Source organism: Saccopteryx leptura, chromosome 3, assembly GCF_036850995.1.
Source record: "Saccopteryx leptura isolate mSacLep1 chromosome 3, mSacLep1_pri_phased_curated, whole genome shotgun sequence".
In the NCBI taxonomy this organism is placed as follows: domain Eukaryota; kingdom Metazoa; phylum Chordata; class Mammalia; order Chiroptera; family Emballonuridae; genus Saccopteryx; species Saccopteryx leptura.
In genome coordinates, this window is record NC_089505.1 from 45,396,794 (window position 1) to 45,409,178 (window position 12,385).

The following is a 12,385-nucleotide window of genomic DNA, read 5'->3' on the forward strand; positions in this document are numbered from 1 at the left end:
AAGAACTTAAAAACCAAGTTGTTTCTGCTTTTTGCCTGCCACAACCCTTCCTTAAGAAAAAAGAGTGACCCGTCAAGATGGCGGTGTAGATAAATGTGGTGCTTGAATCCTCTCACAACCATATCAAAATTGCAACTAAACTACAGAACCACCATCATTCAGAACCACCTGAAACATGGCTGAATGGAAATCCTACAACCAGGAACTAAAGAAGAAGCCATAATGAGACTGGTCAGAGGGGTGGAGACACAGAATGGGCTGGCCCCACACCCACATGTGATGTTTTATTTTTTTATTTATTTTTTCAATTATGCTGGCATCCTGGTATAGTTAACAACAGAGTTGGCATGAACCAGGCCCAGAATGCCAACCAGCTACCAGCTGCTGTTCTCCTAGCAGTGTAACACTTGCCTAGGTACAAGGCAACCTAGGCAGCTGCCTACAGCTGGGGCACATGTGATGTTTTAAAATTGGGAGAGATATCTCAGCTATAGGGGTTCCCCCTGAGTAGTGAGGGGTCCCAGTCCCACACTAGGCCTCTGAGCCCAGGGTTCCACTGCCAAGAAGAGAAGTCCCCTTAACCACTGGCTGTAAAAACTAACAGGGATTGTGGCTGAGCGAGATGGAGAGTTGCTGGCGTCCCAGGCAGCTCCTATTAAAGGGCCCAAGCACAGACTTACTCAGACACGCTCCCTCTGAGCTCCAGCACTGGGGCAGCAGCTTGAGAGGAACCAGGGACATATGGGGAGGAATTAGATTGTCGAACATCAGAGCAAGAGTTGGGTGGGAGTAGCTTTACGCTAGATTAAAGTGCTGGCAGAGGCAGTTGTTTCTTTTTTGAGGTGCACTGCCCCTACAGAGCCGCTGGTAGGCTCCATATGTGAGTTTCCACCAACCTGGCTCACACTGTTCCTCCCACCCTGAGGCCCTGCCCCATCCAACTTTCAGCCCACCCAAGCCGCTTCTGGTGGCTTTTCTATACAAATGGCTTCTCTTGCCTCATGCTTTGGACTTTACTCAAATCTCTCAAACAAGCAGAGTCTGGCCTCTGTGTACCCTTTACCTCTTGCTAAGTGGCCCCAGGCCTGACACTAGTGGCAGCCAGCCTCGCTTCACATCTTGGCCTCTTCTGGTCACTTTCAAGCCCAGCACAAGTAGCAGCCATCTGCACATTGCTCTCTAGTTCACCTCACACCAGGTGGCCCCAGGCAGTGGCTGACCTTGTACCTCCCGGGGGGCAGTCGCAGAGCCAGTACACCCAGTGGACATCTTCAGATCATCCCAGATTACAGCCTTACCATATCCATGAGCAACAAACTCTGGGGGTGGACTCAGTGAGCACCAAAGACCCACTGAAGCTCCTGCTCTGTAGGGTCTGCTCTTGCACAGCAGCTTCTCCACTATAATCGCAGCCGGTCTTCACAGCTGATAGGCCTGTGGGGTTAATATCTCCTAGTGACACCAACAGCAATCAAGGCTCAACTACAAGACAGTACACACAACCCACACAGGGGCGCACTTAGAGAACCTAGCTAGGGTGACTGGGGAGGCTGTGCCACTGGACCCTACAGGATACCTACTACCCAAGACTACTCTACCAAGCCTGGGAGATGTAGCAGCTCTACCTAATACATAGAAACAAACAGGGAAGCAGCCAAAAAGTGGAGACAAAAAACATGTCCCAAATGAAAGAATAGGAGAAATCACCAGAAAAAGAACTGAAAGAAATGGAGGCAAGCTAGCTACTAGATACCAAGTTTAAACCAATGGCTATACGGATGCTCAAAGAACTTAGAACTTCAACAAAGAAATAATCATAAAAGAGGACGTAGAAACCATAAAAAAGAACCAGTCAAAAATGAAGGGTTCACTAACTGAAATGAAGAATAATTTATGAGAAATCAATAGTAGAGTATATCAAGCTGAAAATCAAATCAGCCATTTGGATGATAAGGAAGCAAAAAACACCCAATCAGAATAGCAAAAAGAAACAAAAAATTCAAAATGAAGGCAGTGTAAGGGTCCTCGGGGACAGTGTAAGGACACTCAGGTGTGTCAACATTCACATCATGGGGGTGCAGGAAGGAGGAGAAAGAGAACAAAACATTGAAACCTATTTGAAAAAATAATGACAGAAAACTTTCCTAACCTGGTGAAGGAAATAGACATACAAGTTTAGTGTTGGGCAGATAAAATGTATTATGCTCACTTTTTTAAAGATAACACGAGGAGGCCATCGCCCAGGTGATATTAATGTGCGTTGGGGGCGGGCTGGGGGCAGGCAGAAGCCCTGTAACCTGGGGCTTGGTTTTGGGATTAAACCTTTCCCACCCTTTTTGATGTGGGGTGGTACAGTCCCATCATGCCTCAGAGAAGTGACTTTGTATTAGAGACTTCCCTGTTTTGTATATTGGATTAAGAGTTTGGATTTCTACACTATAAAATGGGGACGGAGTGGGAGTTTGGGCTCTTTGGTTCCTGAGATTATCATTAGAAGAGGGAGCAGAGCAGAGAGCAGAAAGAGGCCATGTGGCCAGGAGAAGCAGCCAAGATGGCGGAGTGCTGAGTGAGATGCCAGTTTGTGTAGTGTTTGTATCTGGGATAAGGAAGGAGATGGGGAACTGAGGAGAATAAGGCTGGTGAGCTAGAAACCTTTGATTCTAGGAAACTCGGATAAGTCAGTGGCTTTGTGAGCACTGAATGTGAGTGGCTTTTGGAGCCCAGTGTATGTTTTTTACTTGCCTGCCGGGTGCAAGCTAGAATTAAAGAAGATGGCCTATCAGTTTTTGGCTCCATTGTTTCTTTACCGACTGTCCGAATCCAATGCGAACCTGCATAGGCCAGAAGGCTGCTGTGATGGTGGCCCTGGCTGTGGCTTCTGGCTTTACATTCAGGAAGCACAGAGAGTCTCAAATGAGATGAATCCAAAGAGACCCATACCAAGACACATCATAATTAAAATGCAAAAAGTTAAATGAAGAGAGAATCTTAAAAGCAGCAAGCGAAGAATAGTAAGGTGCCATAAAGCTGTCAACTGATTTTTCAACAGAAATTTTGCAGACCAGAAAGGAGTGGCAAGAAATATCAAAATGATGAAAAGCAAAGATCTATAGCCAAGATTACTTGACCCAGCAAAGCTATCATTTAAAATCGACGGACAAATAAAGAGCTTCTCAGACAAAGAAAAGGAAGTTAAAAGAGTTATTCACCACCAAACTAGTCTTACATGAATGGTTAAGGGATCTTCTTTAAGAAGAAAAAGCAAAAATAAAGACAAAACTATGAACCATAAAATGCCAATAAATACATATCTACAGACAATTGAATCTAAAAACAAAATAAACAAACAAGCAGAACACAGACTCAGACACAGAGAACATTTTTATGGTTGCCAGATAGAAGGGCAGTTGGGGGAATGGGTGAAAGAGGTGATGAGGTTAAAAAGTATAAACTGGTTGCTACAGAATAGTATGGGGGGTGTAAAGTAGAGCACAGGTAATCAAGACAATAATATTCTAGTAACTATGGAGTCAGATGGGTCTGAGACTTATCAGGATAATCACTTAATAAGTTCTGTAATGTTTAATCACTGGGTTGTACATGTGAAACTAATATACATTGTATGTCAGTTGTAAGTTAAAAATGAAAAATGACTTAAAATAAGATAAAAATCTATTGAGACTTGTAAAAAAAGAAAAAGAACATAGGTTTATCTCTCAATATGTAGTTTATATCTCAGGATATTGTTTAGCACAGGAACATATTGATAAAGATTTGGAGTAGTCATCAAGGGCAGCAGGAGTGTGACTGAGTAGGACACAGAAAGTTATTTGATAGTTGTGAAAGGTTCGATTCCTAGCAATCCATGGCTTTGTGATAAGATTTACTAAAGAAAAGTACACTTTTGTTAACATCCGTCTCCATGAACCACAAATCCTAAATTAGCTACATTCAAATTAATAGTTTCATATTTTAGTTAAAATTCTAACAGATTTGATCATCAATGAAATATTTAAGTGGTGTTGTCTCTTTCATTATTAAAATTTTACTGGCATCAAACCATAATGTTTGTCTCCAAATTATGTGTTTTTTCAAAATTCTTCAATTCACTCCCTTCTTTTGATTACTGGGTGGTCCTTCTTAGCTGTTTTGCCCACGTATGTGGTGTTTCTTCATGATTTGTAAAATCGTAGCTCTATTGCTTCAATTGTACATATTTTAAAAAGCTTAGTCTACTACAAATGCAAAGTCGCTGGCTAGATATTTATAGTTAAATAATAACTAAGGTTTAAAAAAATGGTTGAAATGTTTTTGCTTTCTTCTGTTTTATTATTTATAATGCATGAGAAAATTTATTGACAGAATTAGACTTAAAAATTTGTGTTTTTTGGAAAAAAGCATTTTGTAATAAATAACATGTTTAGCTCTGTAATTTCTATATAATATGCTTTCTTTTAAGAGTAGTTTCCATTAAAAAAATCTTTAAAGACCCTTTTTTTTTTTAATTCTATGATTCCTTAAAAAGTTATATATAATGCGGAGGATGCTAAGTATTATAAGTGAGGCTGAAATTTTCCAGTGTTTCAACTTCTAACTTCAATGAATAGAGCATTTCTTCAGTGAATTATCTTTACTCTTCTGACTCTTGGGAAGCCTTGTACTTATCAGTTCTGAAGATACACGATTCTGATTGCATAATTGGGTAAAACAACGGGTTAAGGAAGTTACTCATCCACCTTTGCACTGAGTCACACCAAGCTTCTTTTGTTCCCCTGTCAGGTTTCTCTTTTATCTCCTGAAGGATGGCATTTACAGGGTTGATCTCCCAATGCTCTCAGATCTGGTCTCGAAAGCCATACGTATTGTGGAGAGTTGTACATTAAAGGACTTTGTAGTAAAGCCACAGTCCAAGCGAATCATTTACTTCAATGATACCACCCAGGTCTTCATGTCAACGTTTCTGGATGGCTCTGCTTCTCATCTTGTCCTACCTCATGTCTCCTTTGCTGATGTGAAGAGCTTTGCTTGTGAAAACAATGACTTCCTTGTCACAGATGGCAAGGCTGTTTTCCAACAGGACGTTTTGTCTTTTAATGAATTCATCGTGGGATGTGACCTGAGACACATAGAAGAATTTGGGTTTGGTAACTTGGTCATCTTCAGCACATACACCCAGCCTCACCCCCTGCCGGCCCACCCACAGCAGCTCTCTGTGCTGTTTGGCTCCCAGCAGGCCCTGGTTCAGTGGAAGCCTCCTGCCCTTGCCATCGGAGCCAGTGAGTGCCCTCTCCCCTGCATGGGTATGGCCCCACTGGAGGGAGAGGAAGGCCTGGACTGCTAGATGATGTGACTCAGTTTTGAAGGCTCCTTTTTGATTATTCACTCATCAACCAGAAGTACTACTTAGCTCAAAAAAATGTTTTAACACATTTATTCTGCATTTATTAGTTTTGCATTGGGAGAATCTCTGTATTTTCTATTTATATCCTAACAGAATAGTTCAAACGTTTATTGAGAGTCTACTAGGAGCTGGGCACTGACATTCTAGTCTGAGTGAATATTAGTCAGGGGATAGAGCGCTTGGGTTGAGATTGTATACCCATGATGATCTTGAATGAATTTAAGCAACTCCCTAAACGTTTCTGAACTGGACCTTCTATCTCTGGAGAGGCAGTTTTTGTGGTGACTCTAGGGTCAATCCACACGGACTTACACACTGGTCTTGCCATTTATTAGTGGAATGACCCTGGGATTGTCATATAGGTTAAATTAAGATGCATATAAGTACCTAGCACAGAGGTCAGCAAACTTTTTCTATAAATGAAGGACCAGTTAGTAAATGTTTTTAGCTTTGTAGGTCATATGGTCTCTGGTATAGCTATGCAACACTGCCTTTGTAGTGTGGAAACAGCCATAGCTAATATATAAATAAGTAACTGTGGCTCTCTTCTAGTACAACTTTATTTATAAAAATAGGCAGTGGGCTAGATTTGGTCCCAAGACTGTGTAGTTTGCCAATTCCTGGTCTCCTTGAATATTTAGCAAATGTCTATTTTCTACTTTGAGACAAAGTTAATTATGCCTGTTTGCTATATATCTCAAAGACAACTGAAAATGAATAGGCAAAATTTTTTGTGTGTCATTTGGGCCTCTGGGAAGAAGGTGCTATGCAAACACCAGGAATTATATTAGAAATTCATCACAAAGCAGTTGTTTATTAGGCACCTGGTTCCATCTGGTGGTATCAGAGAGCAGCCCTCTGACAATTGTCTGCAGCTGGGCACACAGCCTTGCCTGAGGAACAGTGTCCTCTGGTTTGTTGGGGATAACGTCTCCATCCATAAACAAGATGAATAGCATGGGTGGAATGGACACTATTCTAGTCATGCCATCAAAGTCACCCTGATGATTAGTAGGGTAAGAGGTATCACTGCCCAATTACCCTTCCATTCAAGGTGAGGCTATAGATAAATTTATTGACAATCCTTTGTTTGCCCTTGCCGATGCCCGTAATATCGGTTAACTCTTCTGATTAATTAGGCCCTTCCGCCTGGCAGAACTGGACTTACGAGGTGAAAATATTAACCCAAGACTTTCCAGAAATTCCTCGTGTTTTCTCTAACATAAGTGGGATCATGCTCAATGTCTCCGAGCTGCGGAGTGCTACAAAATACAAGGTTTCTGTGAGAGCACGCTCTCCCAAGGGGCCAGGCCCTTGGTCAGAGCCCTCGGTGGGCACTACCCTGGTGCCAGGTGAGAACATGTTCTTGATTTAGGGAGTGATTCTGACCAAAAAAACAAAAACAACAACAACAAAATAAACTTGCTCCTCATGCCCCTTAAAATTAGTCCCCTCCAGTGTGGCAAAGAAATGAGATTGAGGGAATGATGACCTCTGAGTACATGTTTATCTGAGATGAGAAAAACACATAAAGCACTGTGTGACTTTTATGTGCCTAACCTGCTATTTTTAACTTTCCAAGGTATTTTATGAAAACAATGTACTTTTCTTCTTTATCATTGCTTTTTTCTTTCCCCTTTTTATTGAATTTACTGGGGTGACCCTGATTAACAAAATTATACAGGTTTCAGGTGCATAATTCTATAATATATTCCTGCACACTGTCTTGTGTGTCCATCCTCCAAGCCAAGTCTCTGCCCATCACCATGTATCCCCTTTACACCCTCTTCTGCATTCCCCCAGACTGCCTCCCCACCGCAGTCATCACATTGTTGCCCATGTCCATGAGTTTTTCTTTTTGTTTCCTTTTTTGGTTAATACTTCCACACACCCCTCACACACACACCAAGCCCCTCCTCCCCTCCACCCCAATGAGCGCTCAACCTGCTCTCTATCTATTAGTCTATCTCTATTTTTCTAGGGTTTATTAAGTTATAGCACTCCTTGAACTCTGAAAGTCATGGGGAGAGAAGTTGAAGGAATGCAAATGGAAAGATAATTGTACCATTTATTCTGCTGTTCTTATCACAGATGCTTCTAGGTTCTCTGAATGGGACCATGGCAACCAATAGCCAAAATTAAACAAAACAAAAATCTTTCATGACCACCTGACCAGGTTGTGACTAAGGGGATAGTGCCTTGACCTGGAATGCTGAGAACCCGGGTTCCATACCCCAGGTCACTGGCTTGAGCGTGGCTTCATCAGCTTGAGTGGCGGTTGCTGGCTTGAGCATGGGATCATAGACATGACCCCAGGGTCACTGGCTTGAGCCCCAAGGTCTCTAGCTTAAGCCAAAGATCACTGGCTTGGCTGGAGCCTCCCCCCATTCCGGGCCAAGGCCCATATGAGAAAGCAATCAATGAACAACGAAGGTACCACAACTACTAGTTGATGCTTCTCTTCTCTCTCCCTTCCTGTCTGTCTGTCCCTGTCTCTCTTTCTCTCTCTCTAAAAAAACAAACAAACAAACACTTTCATGACCATCATATTGCTATAGATGCGCTATCACCACACATTTCTCTTCACATTCAACTTCAAATATTTACATAACAATCAGAAAGTATGTTTAATATGATATACAATTCTGTTAAGCAGATACAATTGCTCTTACACTTCCACAGTATTTTCAAAATGTGGGAATTCTTTTATTTTATAAAGGAAATCTCAGGGTGTAAGATGTGTGCCTAAATAAGTGTGTTCTTTGTAATATTTTAATTTCTTTCTTTTTTTAAATTTAAATTTAATTTTTTTTTCCAAATAGCTACAGAGCCCCCATTTATCATGGCTGTGAAAGAAGACGGGCTTTGGAGTAAACCATTAAATAGCTTTGGCCCAGGGAAATTCTTGTCCTCTGATATAAGAAATGTGTCAGGTAAATACCAAGTCCTTGTATACTTGGAATGACAGATTTCTACTATTAAAATTTCCTGAGCTATTCAATAATCAAAAGAACTGAGTGTTTTGATGTTAGGTCAATCATAAAAGGGGGAAAAACTGACTGATCTATACTGCCAGTGATAGTGTGAAGAAAATGCTTAGTAGTTAGAAAGCTTACCTACCACATAAACTGTCTCTCCAGAGATAGAAAATCAAGAAAAATAAGTAGAAATGCTATTTATTATATCACAAAATGTGAGGTTGTTCATTGATTTATGCCCATTTCAGGAAAGTTTTGCTGCACTTCTCATGTATTTTAATCTATCAATGTTGTGTCACAGTAACAAATTATCTTGATCCACTGAGAGACAGCTATGCTTCAGTAATTCATTATGAGTTAGCAATAAGACTGGAACAAGGAAAGGCTGTTTGAAGATATAAATAAAGAATAAGAATGAATTTCATGATGAAGAGGATTGTTAAGTAATAAGTGGGTAATTTTGCCTAGAAAACATTATAATGAAGAAAAGTCTTCATTATAGGTTAATATAATAGTGACCTTGCCAGATATGGCAACTTCTATAATCATCTAATTATTTGATCTGTGTGCTTGGCCATTAAAAGTACATCAGCATTTCTGACCAACAAAGGAACTGGGCTTAGGACATAGTGTGTTACTAATGGAAAGAATGATTTGGAGTTGGCTTGAATCTTGGCTCCCCTCTTCGCATGTGTAAGATCTCAGTCAGAATAGATAATCTCACTGAGTCTCAGGTTTGCCATCTCAAAAATGGGGATACTTCTTATTTTATATCTTGGCTTTAAGAAGTAAGTGAGATGTGTAGAAACACCTGAAACAAGGTTCGAGAAAGAGGAGATGCTTAATGAATATTAGTTCCCATCTTTAGTTCCTGGGGTCAACATTTTGGGATAACATTATTAAAATATTCTTGACTGACCCTTGAAGTTCAAGTGGCCATCTATGTTAGCACATGCTTTAAAATTAGATTGATGTGCATGTGTGGTTTCTTGACTTGTTATGTTTATGTCGACACATGTGAAAAAAATAACTGCTACCAATTCACTTTGTTTTGAGACATGGATTGGTACAACAGCAGCCTCTACTACAGTGACATGAAAGGTGATGTTTACATGTGGCTGCTGAATGGCTCGGCTATCTCAGAGAAGGCTCGCATACCCAACATCGCAGGAGCAGGCGCATTAGCTTATGAGTGGCTGGGTCACTTTCTCTACTGGGCTGGAAAGACATATGTGGTAAGTGGAAGCTGGGCATTCTGGATGCTAGAGCAATGCCCAATCACTTCAGTGGCTTGAATGTTATTTCATGATTTTTTTCATACTTGTGTACCATCTAGGTTATTATTATTTTGTATTTGTCTTTAAGTCTGCTCAGTTTTTTTATTAAAATGCATTTATGTGTAAAGGAAGTTTTATGCCCTTGGTGTTCTATTTTCAATAATACTTTACAATAAATATATGAAAATGTTCAGTAGTGGGTCAATGTTCTGGAGGAAAATGGCACATTCCAAAGGTGTGATTGAAAGAAACTAAGAGAAGGGACTGTTTTCAAGAGTGCAGACAGGACTAAGGTGAATGAGCGAAGGCTGGTGAAGCATGCCCTGGGCTGGCAGGTGTGGAAAGATATAAGTACCTCCAGGCATAAAGCGGCAAAGGAAAGAAGGAGAAGGACCTGTGAGGAGAGTTGCCAACATGAAACCCAATCACTGTCAAAGGCTCAGGGAATGAGTACCCCAGCCCCTCTTTCCCTCTGCCCTCTGATCTCCTGCCAATGCTTCCACTGGCTGGGCCTCACCGAAAGCCAGGGAACAGGGAGTCCTGGAGTCCAGCTGATGCAGTCCATCGACGTCAGCCTCCGAGACACAGAGGAGGGTGGAAAGGTTAAGAGTGGACCTGGAGGCAAAATGGAGACATCTTGCGCAGTGCAGTGGTACACTTTAAAAGGAAAGATGGTTGGCCTGACCTGCGGTGGCACAGTGAGTAAAAGCATCGACCTGGAACACTGAGATTGCTGGTTCGAAACCCTGGGCTTGCCTGGTCAAGGCACATATGGAAGTTGATGCTTTCTGCTCCTCCCCCTTCTCTCTCTCTTTCTATCTCTCTCTCTCCTCTCTCTAATAAATAAATAAATAAATAAATCCAGAAACGAAAAATAAATAAATAAATAAAAGGAAAGATGGTTTATAATGAGGACACTAATCTGGCACATTGAGAAATGTACTGAAATCATTTTCTAATCAGGAGGGTGCTATTTTCTGAGTTTTTACTTGCTCAACCATCATTTATCTATTACCAATGTGCTTAGAGCCTTGAGAAGAGGCATAGTAGGGAATATAAAATAAATAGTAGACATGTCCCCAATTAAAAATAAATCGGCTTTATTAAGGTATAATTTACATACCATAAAATTTACCCTTTTGTTACATACAATAGGGTGGTTTATAAAATATGGTCAGTGTTGTGCAACCATCACCACTTGTCCTTGCTCTTTTAATGAAATAAAAATACACATCTGAAATATGAGAAGAAACATACAAAGCAATGTATTTAGAGGCAAGGCAATATGGTATAGTCTGAATTCATAAGTGCCAGTGATATGTAGGCAGAGTGGAGTGGGGTTAGTCAGAGAATGCTACCTAAAATCAGTTATTTGGAAACTTGTTTAGAAGGAGGAAGTGGAAGAATGAGTATAAAAACTGTCTTCAAGTATTTGCTTCCTCTCTTATAAAACTGTTTCACTCCAGGAAAAATTAACTTCTTTGAACCCAGTTTACTCTTTAAAAAAGTAAGAAATAGAAATCCTATAAAGCCTTAATATGAGTTACAAGAGCTTATATAAATATTTTAAAGACTGAGAAAAATTATAATGCCTGGCACATAATAGGTACTCGCTAATAATGGCAGTAGTTAGTGTTAGGAAAATATATTGATAGAAAGGAGCAAGGAGAGATGTCATTATTTATCAGAATGTATATATCTTCTTCAAGAACCCAATCTATTCTTATCTAGCAGTGTTTTGACTCTGCATATATGATTAAGAAGAGTATTTTTTTCACTCAAAAATATATCTCCCTTCTCTTTAGAAACATGAAAAGAAATAAGCTCAATGGGGGCTTATCTTTATGACTATTATGTTTACAAGGTTTAATATATTACCCAGCACATAGAGCCAGTAAATATTTGTGGTTGAACAAATGAATGGATAAATGCAGCAACTTAATAATGATTTGAATAAACTATTCATAAATCATGATGTCATTTGAAAATCATTAACTGGCCATATGATTATGTTTTATAGATACAAAGGCAGTCATTGTTGACAGGACACACAGATATTGTGACTCATGTGAAGTTGCTGGTGAATGACATGGTGGTGGATTCAGTTGGTGGATATCTCTATTGGACCACACTACACTCAGTGGAAAGCACCAGGCTAAATGGGGAAAGTTTTCATATACTGCAGGCACAGCCTTGGTTTTCTGGGAAAAAGGTGACAAATTAAAGATAAAATCTGATTATTTACTAATTTTGTATAGTACAATAGTATAGGTATGATAATACTGTGTCTGCTTATTGTGAGTCGTTAAGGTAGAATCTAAAAGAAAATACCGTTACAGTAAGATCTGGTATAAGTAAAATTTCTCTAACTTTATCTGATTGTCATAATTGATTTAAAAATTTAAAACATGAAAATTTTTGTATCTTGACTTATCCTGAATGGTCCACACTTAAAAGCATTTTAATTTTAGGGTTGTTGCAAAGATCAAATGAGATAATTCATGGGAAGCAATGAGAATAGTTCTAGGCATATATTAACTGCTTAATAGTTGAGCTCTTATTACTATAACTCAGTCTACATAACAACTCGATATAGGAATATTCTAAAACAAATATGATTTTTACTTCCTCAATTTCTAGAATCAGTGCCTATTTTTCTTGATCCTGTTTAGCTACCTACTATGTATCCATCTAAATTTCTGAATTTTGTTTTTTCTGATCATAATAGT

General features: G+C 39.8%; 1 protein-coding gene across 2 annotated transcripts in view; it reads left to right on the forward strand.

Moving 5' to 3' along the window:
• ROS1 (ROS proto-oncogene 1, receptor tyrosine kinase) overlaps positions 1–12,385 on the forward strand; it is a 134,070-nt gene that overhangs the window by 42,535 nt on the left and 79,150 nt on the right. For both annotated transcript variants that reach the window (XM_066371796.1, XM_066371795.1), the window contains exons 13-17: positions 4,780–5,276; positions 6,541–6,753; positions 8,224–8,334; positions 9,436–9,614; positions 11,677–11,868. In XM_066371796.1, coding sequence (XP_066227893.1) covers positions 4,780–5,276; positions 6,541–6,753; positions 8,224–8,334; positions 9,436–9,614; positions 11,677–11,868 — 1,192 coding nt within the window. The remainder of the gene's footprint in view (positions 1–4,779; positions 5,277–6,540; positions 6,754–8,223; positions 8,335–9,435; positions 9,615–11,676; positions 11,869–12,385) is intronic.